The sequence below is a fragment of the Mesocricetus auratus genome, unplaced genomic scaffold (genome assembly GCF_017639785.1).
Source record: "Mesocricetus auratus isolate SY011 unplaced genomic scaffold, BCM_Maur_2.0 Super-Scaffold_100044, whole genome shotgun sequence".
Taxonomy (NCBI): Eukaryota; Metazoa; Chordata; class Mammalia; order Rodentia; family Cricetidae; genus Mesocricetus; species Mesocricetus auratus.
Genome location: NW_024429221.1, coordinates 139,512 through 157,382, shown reverse-complemented (window position 1 = coordinate 157,382; position 17,871 = coordinate 139,512). Strand labels below are relative to the sequence as shown.

Below are 17,871 nucleotides of genomic sequence, written 5' to 3'. Positions count from 1 at the left end.
TGGCATGGCTGAGAGAGACCCCATACTGTCTGGGTAATTTTGCTTTAACCAAGGGCTTTGTTCCTTTAGGGACCCATCATGGACCACATTGTGCAGGCTCCAGGCCCGGGGAAGAGTCCAATTGCCATAAACAGCAGGCTGAGAATCCTTCTCTACCCGGATGAGACCCAGCATGAGCAAGATGGTTGATAAATGCCGGTCTGAGAGCAGTGAGTGGTGGCAGCCAGCAGGGAGGGCATTGGCAGGTGGCACTCTATTGTTAAGGTCCTCATGTCTGCGTGGGTATTAGGAGGACCCTTAGTCCCACAAACATCACAGCTCCTTTGCGGGCCTCGGTATCAGAACCCTGGACTCCGGACAGTGGCCAACTGTACTGTGGCCAGCTCTCTGGAGCCATGCTGGTGAGCAGGCCTGCGAGTCCTCCTCCTACCTGGTTCCTCCCAGCCTTTGATCAGTGCTCTACAGCTCTTCTTTTCCGACCATTGCCCTGGAATTGTCATCACCGGGGCTCCCTGACCCCTGTATCTGCTCTCTGGGCTGGCGGAAGTGCTGGCCTGCCCAGGACTGTGCACGGCAGCAGGGTACCTGCTACCCGTGTGGGAGCTGGGGCGGGCAGCTGACTGCTCAGGACCTGGGCACCAGCATCTGTGCCAGTGGGATTGTTGGCCACTAGGTGGGTGGGATTCAGGCAAGCAGACAGGGTCTGCAGTGGACAGGCAGGGCGCGCAGCAGGAGGGTCACCCATTGCAGGAGTTTCAGCCATCAAGCAGTGTAGCAATGGTGCCAGCTGCTGAGCCTCCCTCTTTATCAGCCATCAAGACCACCGCTGCTGCCCCATCCGTGCTGCCTCTGCTACCAGCCTACTCTGCACAAGAAGGTGTGTATGTGTGGAGAGGGAGAGAAAGGGGAAGGGGGAGGGGATGGGGGAGGGAGGGGAGGGGGAGGGCCCCATCCTTTACTGGGCCTCACACTGTAACACCTAAGCAGGCAGCAGAGGAGAGTGTCTCTCAAGGGTTGTTTGGACCAATCACAGCACTTGTTTGGGTCAACCATAGCCTTGTCTCTTAGCACCAATCAGTCATTAATGCTTGTGAGTTTGGACCAATCCTTAGCACCATGGCATGGACCGACTAACTTGCCTAACACTTAACTCTTATTTCTTGTCTTTCCCTTTGCTCCAACATGTGGCTTTGTGGCCTTCCTGCTCTTTCTCCCCCATTTCTGTTCTCTCCACCATGAATTCCACGTGAGGACCACATCCGCTCCATTCCCTGTTGCAGCCAGCCTGAGGACAGGTGTGGCAGGGGGCCCTTTGCTCTGCACCATTGGTCCTTGGTTCTTTGCAGTTGTCCTGGACCATAACTCTCAGGAGTACCTCAACCCTCCTTCATCTCTTACTGTTTCCCTAAGCCCCATTTACAAAGTCTCCATTAGTCTACTTGATATCTTTGCCCAAGTGTCTTAAAACCATCTCAGATTCCAGATGTCAAGACATGTGGTGTTTTATGGAATCCCGATACTTTGAGTCGTATCAAATGTGAGAGATTCTGGGAAAAGAGATATTTCCGAGATGGACTTTATCCCCACAGAAAGGAAACCTTACATTAGAAGCTATAACTTGATTTACAACTTTACTATATAGAAGAAAAGCCCAACTGATACAATTATATGGCCTATTAGGACTAGAAAAAGCTAATTTTCTAAAAATTAAAAATCTGCTGGGCAGTGGTGGCATATGCCTTTAATCCCAGCACTCGGGAGGCAGAGGCAGGCGGATCTCTCTGAGTTCAAGGTCAGCCTTGACTACATAACAAGTTCCGGGACAGCCAGGGAAACTGTGTCTCAAAACAAAACAAAACAAGAATTAAAAATATCAAGTTAGCCAGACAAGAAAGTTATCTCATTGTTTGGAACACATCTTAGTAAAACATCGTATAGTGTTTGGAGAGTCATTTATACCTCTGATCAAGAATCCTGGCTGAACTAAGGTGGTGAACTTCTGTGTAAGAATGTCAGAAAGCGTCTAGGTCCATGCAACCAGGCAGGGTCTGTGTTGATGTCCATGGCTCCTGTTACCATTGAAGGCCGTGTGGATTACTGAGGCCTGGGTCTCCACTTGGAGCCATGTTTGTGTCCAAGGACCACACTGCTACTAGGGCCTATCTGGGTGGCCAGTGCTGCCATCTGGGGCAATGGTGACATCCAAGCCCAGCTGTTGTGGAGGACCCTGTCTGTGTCTGTGGTCCTACTGCAGCCAGGATCTGTGTTGAAGTCCAAGGTCCATGTTGTCACCAAAGGTCACATGGAAACCTGGGGTATGGGCCACAACCTATGACCTTGTTGGTGTCTGAGGGCCTGTGGTGCCACCTGTAGCCACGGTGTTGTCTAGGCCAAGCTGCTGAGGGCCATGTCTGGATCTATGGTCCTGCTGCAGCTGGGGTCTCTGTTGATACCTGTGGCCTGTGTATGTATAAGGGGCCATAGGAACCATGTGTGATGAAATCAGAGGAACATGCTAAGGCAGCCTCACCTTTTGCTGGCCCTGCCCCTTGCAGGACATGGCAAGAGAGTTGCCCCCGACCCTCATGGGAGAGCTGGTCCACTGAACTTAGGAGAGATGGCCCCAGCCCTCACCAAGGGTGTTAAGAGAACTGGCCCCGATGGCAAGGACATAAAAGTGCTGGCTCCACCCCTCATCAGAGGGGGGTGGTCCCAGTGGCCTAGACCAACCAGTTCAACTGCCATCCAGGCTTACATCCAGGGCCTTGGGTGGCTCCCTCTGACATCTACCCCATCTAGGACCTGCTCATGAAGAAACTGGTCCTGTGGAATTACACAAACAGTAATTCCATGACATGGGGTGGCTGAGAAATATCTGAGAGGAGTTTTGTTGAGGGTCCAGTGATGGTGGGGTACCAGAAATCAGAGGCCTTGAACCAGATCAATGACTTATTGCAATGAACTTATTGCAATGAACATTTGCAAATTCAGCCTTGACTGAACAAAAGGGTATGCTTTGTGAAACACTGCAGCTCCCAAGACAGATGAAGAGGTATTTGAGTGGCGGGAAAGACAGGGGAGCAAAGAGGTTTTCTCTTTTAGGGTGACACTGCAAGAGTGAAGGGGAGACATGGGGGAACCTGGGAGATGAGCAGGACGGGGTGCATGATGTGAAATTCCCAAAGAACTAATAAAGAAATCACGTTAATAAAAAATGTCAGAAAGCAGAGTTCACATTGCCAATGCTACTCGGCAATTCTTAGATGTCAAAGCTAAGATTTGGCTTTCCCTGTAAAACCGAAGTGTCAGCTCCTTGGAGGTTATTGTGAGGACTGAGTGAGACTGCATACAGGACAGGACAAATGCAGGCATACACGTAAAGTTGTAACCTTATAAAGCCTTGAGAGTGCGAACTATGAGTTAGGGATAATTTGTTTCTGAAGGGTTGATCTCAGTTGCCTGCCCTTTTTCCTCTGGAGGTTGACTATTATGAAAAAGATTCCATCCAGCAAGGAGGTGGTTCTGTTGACCCCTCTACTACAATTGGAATATGCGACAAGGAGGCGTTTTGTCGTTGGGATGGACTCTTTGGACTTTTATTGGAAGACCCTACATGCACCGCCCTAGTCTACCTTGTGTGTCAGGAGCCTCATGACCACTCACATTACATACGCAACAACTCCTTCCCACTCATCCTCCTTCCTACTTGACCTCAGTTGATAACACCATTCGCTGAGCCTTTTGACTGTACATCAAGTTCACTTCTGAGCTGGATGCAAAGAAACCAGTGCACACCACCTGACGCACCAAAACGTTTCAGGTAGGTACCACTTCTCTCATACTAGGTGTGAAAATCAGAATCCACAGAGATTAGACTATGCCCAATGCCCCAAAGATAGCAGAATATGACAAAAATGGGTTTAGAACAGTTCTGACCCCCTGTGTTCAGTGCCCCTTCCTCATTCTAATGATGATATTGGCAAGAAGACACACAAATAACACTGAGCAACAGCAGTTCTACATTCTGAACAAATTATACTACTGAAGATCAAGAGATAAAGTGAGACTCAAAAACAAGACATCGATTCCCACAACCCTCACATATCCCAGAGTGAATGTTTCAGTCACCAGGCAGATGCACTGAGGTGAGAATATTCTTCACTGTAAGTAATGAAAGACAGCAGGATATGTTTTGCCAATTTTATTGAACCAATAAAATTCCTACTCATAACAATGAAATAAATTCTGCAGGTATAAACGTGATACAGTTTAACAAAACCCATTGTTTTGTACCTATAAATAGATTTTCAAAATGTCATAAAAAGTGCAGTTATGAATTGTTAACATGTTAATACACAGTTCCTTTATTTCAGATGTGTTTGTCTTTATTCACTAACAGTTCCTTCTTTATCTGTTCAAATAATATTACCCATCCCTCAAAAAACAAAAATAACAGCAGAACAAGAAGAGAGGCATTAAAGCATGAGGGTACTACACACAAGCTGGCCCGTTTGGGTCAGCTTTAGTCAGAACTGTCAAGTCAGCAACATACGGACAAAAACCAAGCCTGCTCACACATTCAAGAAGCTCTCCTGGGCTCTGACGTCTCCAGAACTGCCAATGCATGTGGAGGGCATTATGGGTAACCACCACAGTCTACATCTACAGAAGGGCCTGCTCTGCTAGAACAAGGGTGAAGTGGCTGTTGATAAAGCTTGCTATGTTCAGACTTGAAACTAGAAAGAGGATGCTGCCACTTGACAGTGAACTTGTGGACCCTAAACTGCATCAACAGTCTATTGGAGAAAGCTTATCCTAACTTAAAACCGTAGAGAGTAAGAGACGTGTGTGTGTGTGTGTGTGTGTGTGTGTAGCAGTCTTCAAGATCATGTCGTCCACCTTACGTGAGTCCAAAGTCACGTGCTTCATAAGGAAAATACAGCAACAAAGCACAGGACTACGAAGGCGAAAAAAATCACAGCTTCTGATTACATTGACTATAAAGTACCAAGGAACGCAAGGGTAACTCTGTATTAATACTGATGAATTAAGAACTAGAACAGATGCTTCACAGCATGCTACATACATCACAACGTAAGGAGAAGATGTCTACATGGAAAGTCATGAAGTTGGCATCTGACTCGTGCAACTCAGCTGCAGTCTTCATGGATACATTCAATATGCAGCTGCCCTGCACAATCAGGATTCAGAAGGATTTTCAAGTTCAACTCCTATTTCATAGTTAAAAGCTACATCCAGTTTTCCATGAGAGGGACGTTTCTTTCAGGTTTGAAGGAGGTAAGCCAAGTGGCGAGGTCATGTTTCCAGGGTGGCCTGACAGGGTTCTGGTTTACCTTGCCCAGATCTGTGTGTACCTATTCAATTAGTAAGGAGAAGATGCCAAGTGGCTGGGTACTTGCTTTCAGGTCCATCTTGTTTTGGATTAAAAGAGTAAATGTGACGAGAAAGAGACAGGAAAAATCCCTACTTTCTCTTTCTGCAGAGACATTCTTTCTGCAAAAGAAATGTTTATACTAGCTGTAAAGTATGGATCATTTTCCTTGGTGGACAGGGTACCATTTAACTCAGCTTCTATTTTGGGAAACCAGTGAGATTCAGGAAAGATGTCTCTGCTTTGCAAAGGAAAATCCTTGGCCACTCACCGGATACATTTCCTTCATCCTACCTATTGTTCCTTTATAGGACTCAGTTAAAGTTTGTAGGGATCAATGAGGAAACCAGGTTTCTTCTGGATATAATGTGTACATTTAACTCAGTGGTACCCATGAGTAACATTTCACAGACTCTCTCTTATAACATTCTTTCTGTAGAAATGATACATTCATTTTAAGAGGTTACTAGGAGTAAGAAATAGACAGTTTTAGCAAAATTTTACATACCAAAGTTACACTTATCATGTTTCAATTTTAGTGTTTGGGGTCCTATGTGCTATAAAGTGGGGGTGCATGGCCTACAGACTGCTTTGTGGCACATGTTGGATTACCTCAAGGGTTTCCACATGCTTCCAATTCATTCTGTACTTCATGGCAGTGCAGTCCTAATTCAGTTAAAGCTAAATGAACACTGCATGATGTATCACTTTAAGTCATCAGGTCATTGCCTGGCTAGGTTACCTTCTGCACTCTTGGGTCCTTAAATGCATTAATTGGGCATTGCAAGTGGGGTCGTCTGGGGTGGAAACATCTGAAGATCATCAGAGATCTCAGATCTACACTCCCAAGCAGACCCGTTCACCTTTGGGATAGACAGCCATCTCCACATGGACACGTGGCTCCTCTTAGGGGCCTGGCTGTAGGAAGAAGCAGAGTTACTGCCTCTGTGCAATGTCCTCCTCCTCAATGACACTATCTGGACATACACAAAGAGCAACTCGGGGGGCAAGACTCAAGCCAACACATTTCCTTCTTATCCCACAAAGTGAGTTTTTCTTCAGGTGGCAACAGGGGAGGCATGGGGGTAGAAGCCTAGATAATTGAGTCAAATGTTCTTGTACTTGGTTTTGTGGGATTTTTATCTACATCACACAGCTAATAGGCTAATGTAATCCGATCTGACCGTCTAAACAAATACCTTTTATTAGATGTCCTTCTATGAAAAATGTGTTTTAGGGCTCAAACACCACCAGTGAAATTGAAATGGATGACAACACACTGCTCATTTGTCTGCCAGGGATTTTCTGTCCCACTGAAGACTTAGAGGCTCATCTAGATTGTTGGAGAACTCTAACTCTGTATTCAAGCAACTGGAACTATTACCAGTATTTACCATCTAATGGGGACCAAGTTTGGCTAGAAATTCAATCCCTTTGAATTCTTGCTAAATGTTAGATTCTGCATGGTAGAAATAGTTCAATTTCTGTATCATGTATAAATATAAAGGTTCCTACTTTGATAGAAGGCAAATGTTATATGATTTATTTAAAATATGGAGAGTAGTATTACTGAATAACAGAGAATGAACACGTGAGAAGGCTGGGTGCTCTGAATTTATAGGCTCTTCGGGGATGAGGTAGAGGAGAGCAAGCTATTTTGGCAGCTGGGAAGAGGGTATGAGCAGCAGGGGGTGGACAGAACACACTGGATGCTGTGATATATCTGGTAAGGTGTCCAAGGCAAAAACACAGACGGATGGCGGAGCCCCTGGAAGCGGGGTTGGGAAAGCCGTACTTGTAGAGATGAGGAGGACATACTCAGAAGCCGCTCTGGATGCCCAGCAGATGGCTGGTGATGCTTGGCTGTGAAAGGCAGTAAGACCCAGACAGGCTTGGGTGGGGGGAGGGTGTGTGGCGGCTGAGGCACTTGGAGGAAGAGAAAGGTGGGAAAGGGTCGGCGAGGGCTTGGGGGAGCTCCCGCCTGTGTAGCAGTTGCATGTGCCAAGGACAGCCAGAGTCTCAGCTCTGTGTTCCAAGTGCTCCTGGAAACTCCTCTTCCTCACAGGGCTCAGCCCCGGTGCACACTTCCACTCCTACTTCACACCAGCCTTCCTGTTCTTGGTCTTCCCTAGGCAGGTACTGGTGATGGGGCCAGATTAGCAGTGGAATAAGGTGCAGATGTGTGGGTTAGCGCTCTGCGGACCGACAGGATACACTCATGCTCTGGCCTGCTGTGAGGAAAAAGTGAGTCTGCATCTGAGTCTTCAGAGGCAGAGGTACAGCAGGGAACAGTGCATGGTGACGGCCAGTTCCAACTGGCTCCAACTGCATGCACATGAGGCTTACAGTGTCCTCTTCCGAGGACTGCCTTTCTGTTTGCTGGTGGGGTACCACTAAGAATGCTTACATGCTGCATATGTGGGTCATCTTGCATGCTTTTTATTCCATGCAAAATGCAAAATGGTCTGTTTCGCAGAGAATGAGAGCGGTGATTTCTAATTGTTCTTAAACACAACAGAGCGAAAGCCTCCTCTGCCTGTTGCAGTGCATTCATTTCTATGGCACGCTGGGTCTGTGTTGTCCTCATTGTACAGTTTAAAGGAGCCTCGCCTTACAGAGGCAGGCACTTCCCCTGGAAGTGAGGACTATTTCAAGTAGTAGCCAATCTACGACTGTCTGCTGATAAATTTACTTTGGTGAGGCATACAATTCTACGATTTTGGATTAGCAAAACCTTCTGAGGTGGGGGAGGAGGAAGCACTTCCCTGGATGATATCCATTAGATTTTAGAATTATGTAGAATCCTTAACAAGTACAACATAAACAAAATAGGGCTCTGGTTCAAATTTTACATGACTTTTATATATATCTTACTTGAGTTTTCTCTTTTAAAAATAGCCCTGTACAGCTGTGCTATTACTGGGTTTAAAACTGGTTCAAAAGGCCAAGGCTACACCCTGGACTCCATGTTAGCTACCCCTGATTTACAGAGAACCCTAAGGGGGGTATTCCTTGGACTGAGACAAGGTACTTATTTTTAAAAATAGTCCACCTTGAAAAGCCTTTTCCATCAGAGTAGCCCGAGTCTGCCCGAGGAAGCCACTTGTGGGGCAGCCCCAGGGCACTCTGGCCACTCCCACAGGCAAGTGGGCTAAAGACCAGACCCACTTTCAAGTGTGAGGATGCTTACACATCTCTTTCTCTCTCTCTTTTAATTTCTGAGACAAGGTGTCACTATGTAGCTCAGGCTGGCCTTGAACTCACGTTGTAGCCCAGGCTGGCCTCAAAACCACCATCCTCTTGCCTCAGGCTTCCATGTATTGGGATTACAGGTATGTGCCACCATGCCTGGTTTCCTTGACGTTTCTGACAGCGATCTGAGGAGTTAAGAATTAGCACAGATGCTGGCAAACGTGAAACTCAAAACTGGACAGCACTATTCCAGCATGTCCATCAGGATCATCAGGCTGATTTTAACACAAGGAGCGAGGAGGTGCTCTCCCACACTCGCACACTCGCTTCTGTTTGGCACAGGGTGAGCCCCAGGTGCGGTTCAGCTTACCACAGGCTCTGTTATTACCCCACTGAGTCAGATAGCTCCTTTGAAAAATATCACATTTCAGTATAAAAAGCTACACTATAAATTACTACATTGTAAATTCAATACTCTGAAAAGAAATGCCACCCTGGAAAACCGCATCAGAATTTCAAGTCTGTACTGGATAAAGTGGGTTGACGGGCAACTCTTACAGCAGCATTCACACTGGGAATGCTGGGTGCTTCTGTGGCATGGAATGGAGGTGGGGCCACCTTCACAAACCAAGTTTTTGAGGCTGGTTCACTGAAGTTCATAAATACATTGCTGCGTTTTTATTCACGGTTCCAAGTCAACTTGTTTTCTCTGATTATTGATTAGTCTGTTGAACTAAAAGGAAGTTTTGCGAGGAGAGATATCTATTAAAGGCACTAATATTTCCACAGTCCAATCTCTACTTACATTTAAGGGGCAACACAAAACCAAAATCAGAAAGTGACCGCTTTACTTAAGCCTTTTCTTCCCTTTTGGTCTAAAGCTTATCAGGGATCTGTGAGAATTCCTCCTCTTAGTCAATTCAGCTCACCTGAACGAAAGCATGGGGCTATCAAATGAAAGTTTGCTATCATTTAATAAACTCTATCCTAAACGTGGAAGCCTTAAAGCTGGGGAAAGCACATGGACATGTATGCATGCCACTGCCTGTGTTTTGTCATTCTTCTAAATACTCTCCTTGTAGTTCACACATATCTGAAGAAGATGGTGACCACAGTGCACACAGCAAATGGAACACGGAGCCTGGCCCAAGCTCTCTGAATAGTCTCTAAAGGAGTCACCCTGTCTTCAAAGATCCTAGTGACGCCTCCCTCACATGGAGGACTTAAACAAGATCCCGGGGTCTAAAAGCGTACAACTACCTCTGCTCACTGGTCTGCAAGCATTGCTGTTCTCTCTGGAACAGTGCTGAGCAAAAGGACCTGACATCCCAGAACAGGGCAGCAGACAGGACAGCCTAACAGAATGCCAGCCCGCAGCTCTGTGGGAGCTCCCGGATGACTTACTGTGAGACAGACAGGTATGTTCTAGGTTAGCATGTGTGTGTAAAATCAAGTCACCTTTCACCGAGCGAGGTGCTTAAGCCATGCAGCTGAGTCCTCTGGGTGCTGTAGCAGCTCTCTAGGCACTTCACTGGTTCATTAACATAATACAAATTAAAGCTATAAACACATAAGGTTGTGCTCTCTGAAGATAGTCCAATCCAAAAACACAAATGATGCAAAAGTGTGACTTTTTGGCTGCCTTTTTTTTCTCCCCTATGACAATGCATTTCTTTTTTAAAACTAGTTGTCCAAACAGATTTTTCTGGGGAATGAATGCTTTGGCATGCTGAAATCATGGGTCAACCTCAGCAAGGTAAAACTGAAAAACACCAAGCACAATAAAGAAATCTGAAGGTCATTTCTTTATGGCTCTGTTTAAAAGGACACTTCTGCAGCGACATGATAGGGAGAAGTTGAGTTGATTTTTAACAACATTGCACTGTTTTTGTTGTTACTCAATCACATTAATGCACAGAAACACAATGTTTACCTTTGAATAACAAATTACTTAACCTTTTAGAAGAAGAAAGTCATGTAAAATAATTTCCAACAGTGTAACAGGGAAAAATAGGGACATTTAACTAGCCTTCCTTAGCTCTCAGAGAAGGAGAAGGTGCAAAGAGACGTGTGGTCGGGGTTGTCTGACGTGGGTTTGTGGGTGCCAAATGTAAGCAGCACTGTGGGCACCAGCTACTAGACATAACAGAGAACCACAGTGCAGGACTCAGGGGGCTGCGTCTACGTCCACTGCCTCACAGGCAGCCATGTGGGGAAATGGGGCCTCTGTTTTAGAAGACAAAGAAAGTAGCTGAATTTGGCATTTCAGTAGCATGCTATAGAATTGATCATAATTAATTTCACATTAAATTATGGACGATGTCTGTATCACATTTCACGTTATTGCCAATAGCAGTGTAAGAAAACAATTAGATAAACAAAAACAGAACAGTGCCTGATCGTCTCCTGGGGACACGGGTGTGTCCCAGGAGCGGCTTGGTTCAGCAGCACATGTTTTTCCCAGACTCAGGACACACGTGGGCATTTCAGAGCTGTAGAGGACACCATTCTTTCCTGAATGTTGGTATCTGAAAAACAACTTCTTAAGCGGATGGTAAGCACTTTTCCTTATTTTTTTTTTAAGTAAAGAAAAATAATACACATACACATGAACTCCAAAGTCCTGAAGTGAAGCATTAACAAACCAGTTCATGATTTATAGTCAGATCCAAAATCCAACTCTAAGCAATGTAAAGTAGTGCTCGTCAGGGTTACTTTTGCAATTGTTAGCAATGTTAAGCATCGAGAAATATAAAACACACCATTGCACATTACAGCCAGAAAAAATAAAAAACAACCAAACAAACGAACAACTCCCCCCGAATCAAACCCTAACAACACTAACAAAACAAAAACAAAGGACCCCGACAGCTAAACGTGGACACTAGGGAACTGAGTAACTGCTGCGGCTGCATCACAAACAAGTTATGATGAGAGTCCTGTGAGAGGCCCTGGCACATGCTGGCACGCTCCTGGGGGCACTTCAGGTCAGGTGCCGAGTTATGGCACGCAGGGCGTACAGCAGCTCAGCTTGCATCCGAGCTTCCATCAGAAGCAGATTCACGTGAACCTGGAAACCAAGGAGCATTGGCTCAGTAACTACACGACACAGTGGAAGAATCCGTAGAGGTTTTCAGGCACCACATCTGCATAGGTTGTGTGTGTCCAGATACTATGAACAGGCCTGGGTATATACATATATATGATGAGCACTCAAAATTGCATTGTGGATAGTAAATTTAAATTAAAAATACATTCCTAGCATTTAAGATTTTAAATTAAAAATATACTACCCGCTTTAACTTTAAGCCCTAGAGAGAAGCTGAAGATCAACCAAGCTCCCCCCTTCCACAGACTGGTAAAGTCTCAGGTGCCTCTCTGGGGAAAACTTCCACACTCTCTAAACTGACCTCAGGGGATGTTCTAATGTTGAGTTGTTGCCATACCTTCCTATCACTTGAACGTGTTGTTGGGCGTATTCTCCTAATGAGAACAGACAGTCTCTAGAAAGGGAGGAAATCTATTGCAAACATAAAACAGCACAAAAATGCATTGAGGTTGAAGATGAAATGGGTAATATGCCTAGTGGATGACTAACTTTACGACTTCAAAAATGATTTAGAAGTTTGCCAAGGCCATACACATCACTGGTGATTGTTAGAACTCCAGAAGGAGTTTCTTACCTACAGCTTGAACATGGTAGTATGAAGGAGACTGTTAGATTCAACGCTTCAAAGGCCTAGAATCTAAGTCTAGATCTTATGCTATAATGTTGGTAAAGATTCTTAGCACTTACTAGCTTCTGATCTAAATAATAATTCATATACACTCCATCCAGATATTCTTATATAACAAAACATTTGGCTCATAGTCCTTCACTCTAATGGCAAAATATTAAATTACAATGAGAAACTTTTGTTCTAACAGTAAGCTGGTGGCTACCAAGAGTTTCTAAATGGCAGTGCCTTCAAGGCTGGGTAAAATTCTAACAAGCACTGCTTCCTATGGGTTTTTTAATAGTGAGGATGATAGACTTACTGGTATTTAGGTCCAGCCTTTCAAATGCTGATGCTAAAATTAATGTTACATACTGGGCTGGCTAGTTTTTATGCCAACTTGACAGAAGGTACGTTCATTTGGGAAGAAGGAATCTTGCCTGAGAAAATGCCTCCCTGGATTGGCCTGTGGGCAAGTCTGTAGGGCATCTTGGTTGACAACAGGTGTGCACGGTGGTGCCACCCCCGAGCAGGTCTGGGTGCTATCAGAAAGCAGGCTGAGCAAGGGAGCAAGGAGTGTCCCCTTTCTTCCAGGCTTCTGCCATGGCCCGTGTCACCTGAGAGCTGTAACCTGAAATGAGCTCTCTTCCCACAGGTGCTTGTCATCATGGTGTTCACCCAGAAAGAGAGACCTCGACTAAGACATACACCCTGTGAGGCAGAGCACACATCTACAATTCCATGAACGGTCAATAGCCTTTAGGTGAATAGAACATGAAAATAGCTAGTTCAGTGGCACCACCCTCCCTGTTTCGTGACTGAAAACGTCATGCTGAACACATCTTCAGCATGTGTTCTTGAGGTCTGCCTGGTGGTGACACTGACCTTCTCTGAGTGTGTGAACTGCCGCCAATAGCTGTCATACATGCGTTTTGTGGTTCTTTCAGGGTAGCAGGTCACTGTCTTGATGTAAACCTTCAGGCTCCGTTCAAGTAACTGGTTGACTTCCCCATAATCATAGTCGTCATACCTGTAAGTGACAGCACTGTGCTGTGAGACTCAAGCTTCCCTGCTTAGACCTTGCTGTTCAATGACATCATAAGCAAAGCTTATCAAGGAAGCCACAGGAAGAATTTACTGAGTGCATGGTGTGTCAGACACCCTTCTTATTACTGGGATTCTGTCGTGACACGGTAGGATAAGCTTAAACTTTGTCACAGAGCTTAAACTCCTTTAAGGTTATAAAAGAAAAACCTACAAAGCAAACATACAGTTTGCAGGTAGTGATAACTACTTAGAGGAAAATGGACTGGATGGTGGCAGCCAGAGGCAGAAGTAGGCAGATCTCTGGTTTTGTGGTCAGCCAGAGTGAGTTCAAGAATATCCAGGGCTACACAGAGAAACCCTGACTTCAGAAACCAAAAACAATGAGAGTTCGAGTCCAGCCTGGTCTACAGAGTGAGTTCCAGAACATCCAGGGCTACACAGAGAAACCCTGTCTCCAAAATCTAAAAAAAAGAAAAGAAAAGAAAAGAAAAAAAAAAAGAACAAGAACCAACCAAACGAAAACAAGAAAACAAAAACAAAAAACAAAAAAGGATTTGTAGCTTGGGAGGACTGAGCTACAATTTTTAAACAGGCAGGCAGGTGTTCTTTGAGAGAAGCATTTTAGAAAATACTAGAAGGTATTGAATCAGCAAGTTAGGCTAGCCAATAAAGGCTAGTCAGATTTTCCCAGGCAGAGGATGAAAACCCTGAGTCTAACACATTGGTGTGAGTCAGGTGACACTTCAGAACGATGGAGCGGAAAAACAGCCTTAAAACCAAAATTCTGAATACTCCAAAATCCAAAGCCATGTGAGCAAGAGAACACGTTTAGGGTTTGGCCATTTTTAGATGTCTCTTTTACAATGATGCCAGGCCTTAAACACGCAAGGAAAGCTTCTAGATGCTTCCCAGGTTAGGGATACTAACCCTGGAGTGTTCTTTACATAATATGTCAGCATTATTAGTTGATTTGTCAGGAATTTTGTGCTGTTTAGGCTGCGTAACAAACTGAATCCCAGTTCCAATCTGCAAAGCTTTCTTTTATCAGAAAGAGTCTGGAGTTGCTAGCTCATGGCTGCATAGCTTCTCTCTGCAAATCTATCTCATGAGGAAGTCTGCAGAGCCCAGCTCATGCAGCTTCCCCGATTCGGCCTCCTTCCCTCCAGGTCTTTCCATCTTCTCTCCCTAACTTCCTCAGTTTAGAGGCTGTTAATTAATTTGGGACCCAACCACCTCACCTTGGTGCTTTTGAGTCCCCCAATTATGATTCCTTCATAAGGCAAGCCGCACTAACCATACAGACCTGAAGTTGTTATTGCTATGTAAATAGATGCCTTTTCCCTCCCCACGCTGATCTACTCTTTCAGGAAGGATTCTCAAACTTATATCTCATTCTCTTTATCCCCATGTCTTAGTAAAGTCTTACTATTGCACTTGTGTCTTTATCAAGATTCACAACACCCTTTTTATTTGTTTGTAGTTTACTCACATGTGAAGTGCATGTGTGGAAGCCAGAGCCAAACCTTAACACTGGTCTTCAGATGCCGCCCACCTTAGGTTTGAGACAGGATCTCTTGCTAGGAGTTGTAGCTTGCCAATTAGACAGGAATGACTGGCTGGCCAGTGAGTCCTAGGGAACCTGTCCCTACACCCCTAGGGCTGGGATTACAGTGTTGGGGATTGAACTCAGGTCCTAATGCTCACACGGCAAGTGAACCATCTCCCTAAGTTCCAGACTCACACACTTTAAATGAAGAAAATAACCTCTAAGATGAAATTAATTTGGTTTTGTTTTTTTGAGACAGGGTTTCTCTGTGTAGCTCTGTAGACCGGACAGGCCTCAAACTCACAGAGATCCACCTGCCTCTGCCTCCCAAGTGCTGGGATTACCACCTGCTGGAATTAATTTTTAAATCAGGTGCATTTCCCTCCAGAAAGATGTACTCCCAAACAGGCTATAAATAAAATAAATACTTCAATTTCCACTCAGAAATGTATACAATTGTCTGCATAGTGAACATACCTGATTCCAAACATACAGTGAACGTAGTTGAACAAAGCTCTGCGTAGCGTGGTTGTGTCAACATCCTCATGGGTGGCCATTGTGTTGTAGGTGAGATTGTAGACCATTCGAAACTTCTCATCTAGGAGATGTCCAATGTCTGAGTAAAGCCTGTTCACCAGCGAGAACCCGTGATTTTCCCACGTGTAGTCCTGAACGCAGAAAAATTGTACACTTACAAAATGGCATTCTGTTAAACCCTCCACTGTTTTTTATCTTCAAAATAAAATATAACTATTGACGAAAGCTAGTGGGGGTTATTTCCAACTCAGATACAAGAATGCTTCTTGTCAGGATGCACAGTGCAGAGTCAGGGTATTGTCTCATAGGGTCTAGGACTTAGTATGTTTGTGATGAACTCTGGCCACCTTCTCCAGACAGGTACTATGCATACTATACTTTATCTGAAAGGATCCAGAAGTTTTTGACTATTGCTATGTCACCAAACTTACTCAGGTACGAAGGAGTCTGAATTTAACTCCAGTCCCCCAGAATCCCATTGTACTGTGAGAGGCTGGTCCTAAAGCACAAACTATTAGTGCAGTCAAATCTCAAAATGCCTTATTATAGACGTCATCATAATTGTTTGATTTCTTCGCTGCCCCTTTCAAGAATGGCATGAATATATGTAACTATCCTGCATAACACAGGCAATTAAACCAAGCATACTGTTTCCCAGTGACTTCCTAAGGACGAATATATTGAAGTAATTACCTTCCTATAAGAACATCAAATAGACTTGATTGAAAACTAGGTTAGATAAAATGTTTTAAGATACTATCAAAATGTCTACTGGCCACTTTAGAAGACACTTCATTTACATTTTAACAGTTATCCCTTTGAAGGGCAATCCTCTCTAGTCTCTGTGTACCTGGGCTCGGAATGTTGGCAAATGCTCTTCTCCTCGCCTGGCGAAGTCCTCATACCCAAAACCTGGGTCTTCAATGTATCGAGAGACATCAGCTGTTATAATAGTGTCATCTTCAAAATCTAAGGGACAATGAAGGCATTCAGGATACTTACACAGGTAAGACAATGAGCCTAAACCGCAGTTCCCTCAACTCTTTAGGTTTTCAAAAGTGATAGTGTTGACTACATGGTTTATATTCACATAAAATACCTATAGGTGAAGTTCTAAGTACAATTTCCTTACCAAATATGGATATTAAGATTTAATTGCTATGTAGAAAAATAAACAACCAAATTGAAGTATTTAAAAATGGTAACAAAAGATCAGTATGACATATTTACTAATTTAGATGCAGAAGATAAGGCTTGTAAATCTAAGATTGAAGCTTGTTTGATCTCTTCAAGGGGATAAAGTAAGATATGGGGAAAGAGAAGGGAGACGATGACTGAGTTTGAAGACACATCTTTTAAAATTACACCTGATTACACTTTAACAGTAAAAATTCCTTCACTCTAGTTCCCTATTAGCTTCCAGGAGGCAAACCAGTTAAGAGATGAGGCGTGGAGTCCCAAGACAAGGGGCCTTCAGAGTGCCTGGCCAGCTTCTCTGTGCACTGGTGAACACTCACCTCAGCCTGAGCATGCGTGTAGGAGCAGGACACTCCTGTGTTGCTAAGAGAGCTGGTGAGGCTGTGGTCAGGGCATCGCCCCCAGAGTGCTGGGCCGCCAGGGAGGCAATTTACAATAGTTCTGCATGCTTGATGGGTTTTCTTCAAATGCTTCGTGTACACTATCTGAAGCTGAAAATAATTGTCTCCTAACTCACTGTTTTTAGATTAGTGTCTTTGTAATCACTCCACCCTCCCTGATTTCAACTATTTAACAGTGAATAAACAAACTTTGTTTTTCTTTATTCCATAAGTGAACATACCATTCTCAAAATAAAAATGTAGTTACTATGCAAGGAATAAGTTCTTTGTAAGCAATCTAATTAATGTTAAATTAATTCAGTCTTTAATAGAAAACGGTAATTCTCACCTGGGTAAAAAGTTTAAGAGTTTGAGAAACGGTCATATAAACTCTCCTGAAAGTTTATACATGAATATTCTAGTAAGAAAAAGTCTCCTTTTTATCTTTGAGTTGAGGCTGTTGACTGATGTCAGGCTGCATGAGAACAGCAGAGGGGATCAAATTCCTAGGCCACACAATGTGGAACACGTACATTGACTTCTAACCCTTCATTACTCAGGCAAAGAAGACCTGGCATCTGCTGAGTATTTCCTGCATGGCAGGTGTAATGCCATACCTCTAACAGACACATTTTTCTCTAATTTATTATATTGAAAAGAAAAATCCACGTAAGAAATAAGGAATTGTTAGTTCTGATCCGAAGCTTTTCTTTCCTTCTTTTTCCAGTGCAAGGTCTTGCGCATATGGGGCAAATACTCCATCCAGGAGCTCGGTCTCCTTGCCATCTAAAGCTTTTAAGTATTTTTCCTCTATGAGGAACTCCCTGCATGAGGGCTTATGTGTAACACAAACTCATAGCCACA

General features: G+C 44.2%; 1 protein-coding gene across 1 annotated transcript in view; it reads right to left on the bottom strand.

Moving 5' to 3' along the window:
* Positions 1-4,186: 4,186 nt before the first annotated feature.
* The window catches only part of Sesn3 (sestrin 3), a 56,776-nt gene continuing 43,091 nt past the window's right edge, over positions 4,187-17,871 (bottom strand). The window contains exons 7-10 of the mRNA XM_005084022.4: positions 16,281-16,399; positions 15,371-15,561; positions 13,186-13,330; positions 4,187-11,654 (exon numbers count right to left, since the gene is read on the bottom strand). Coding sequence (XP_005084079.1) covers positions 11,568-11,654; positions 13,186-13,330; positions 15,371-15,561; positions 16,281-16,399 — 542 coding nt within the window. The 3' untranslated portion in view covers positions 4,187-11,567. The remainder of the gene's footprint in view (positions 11,655-13,185; positions 13,331-15,370; positions 15,562-16,280; positions 16,400-17,871) is intronic.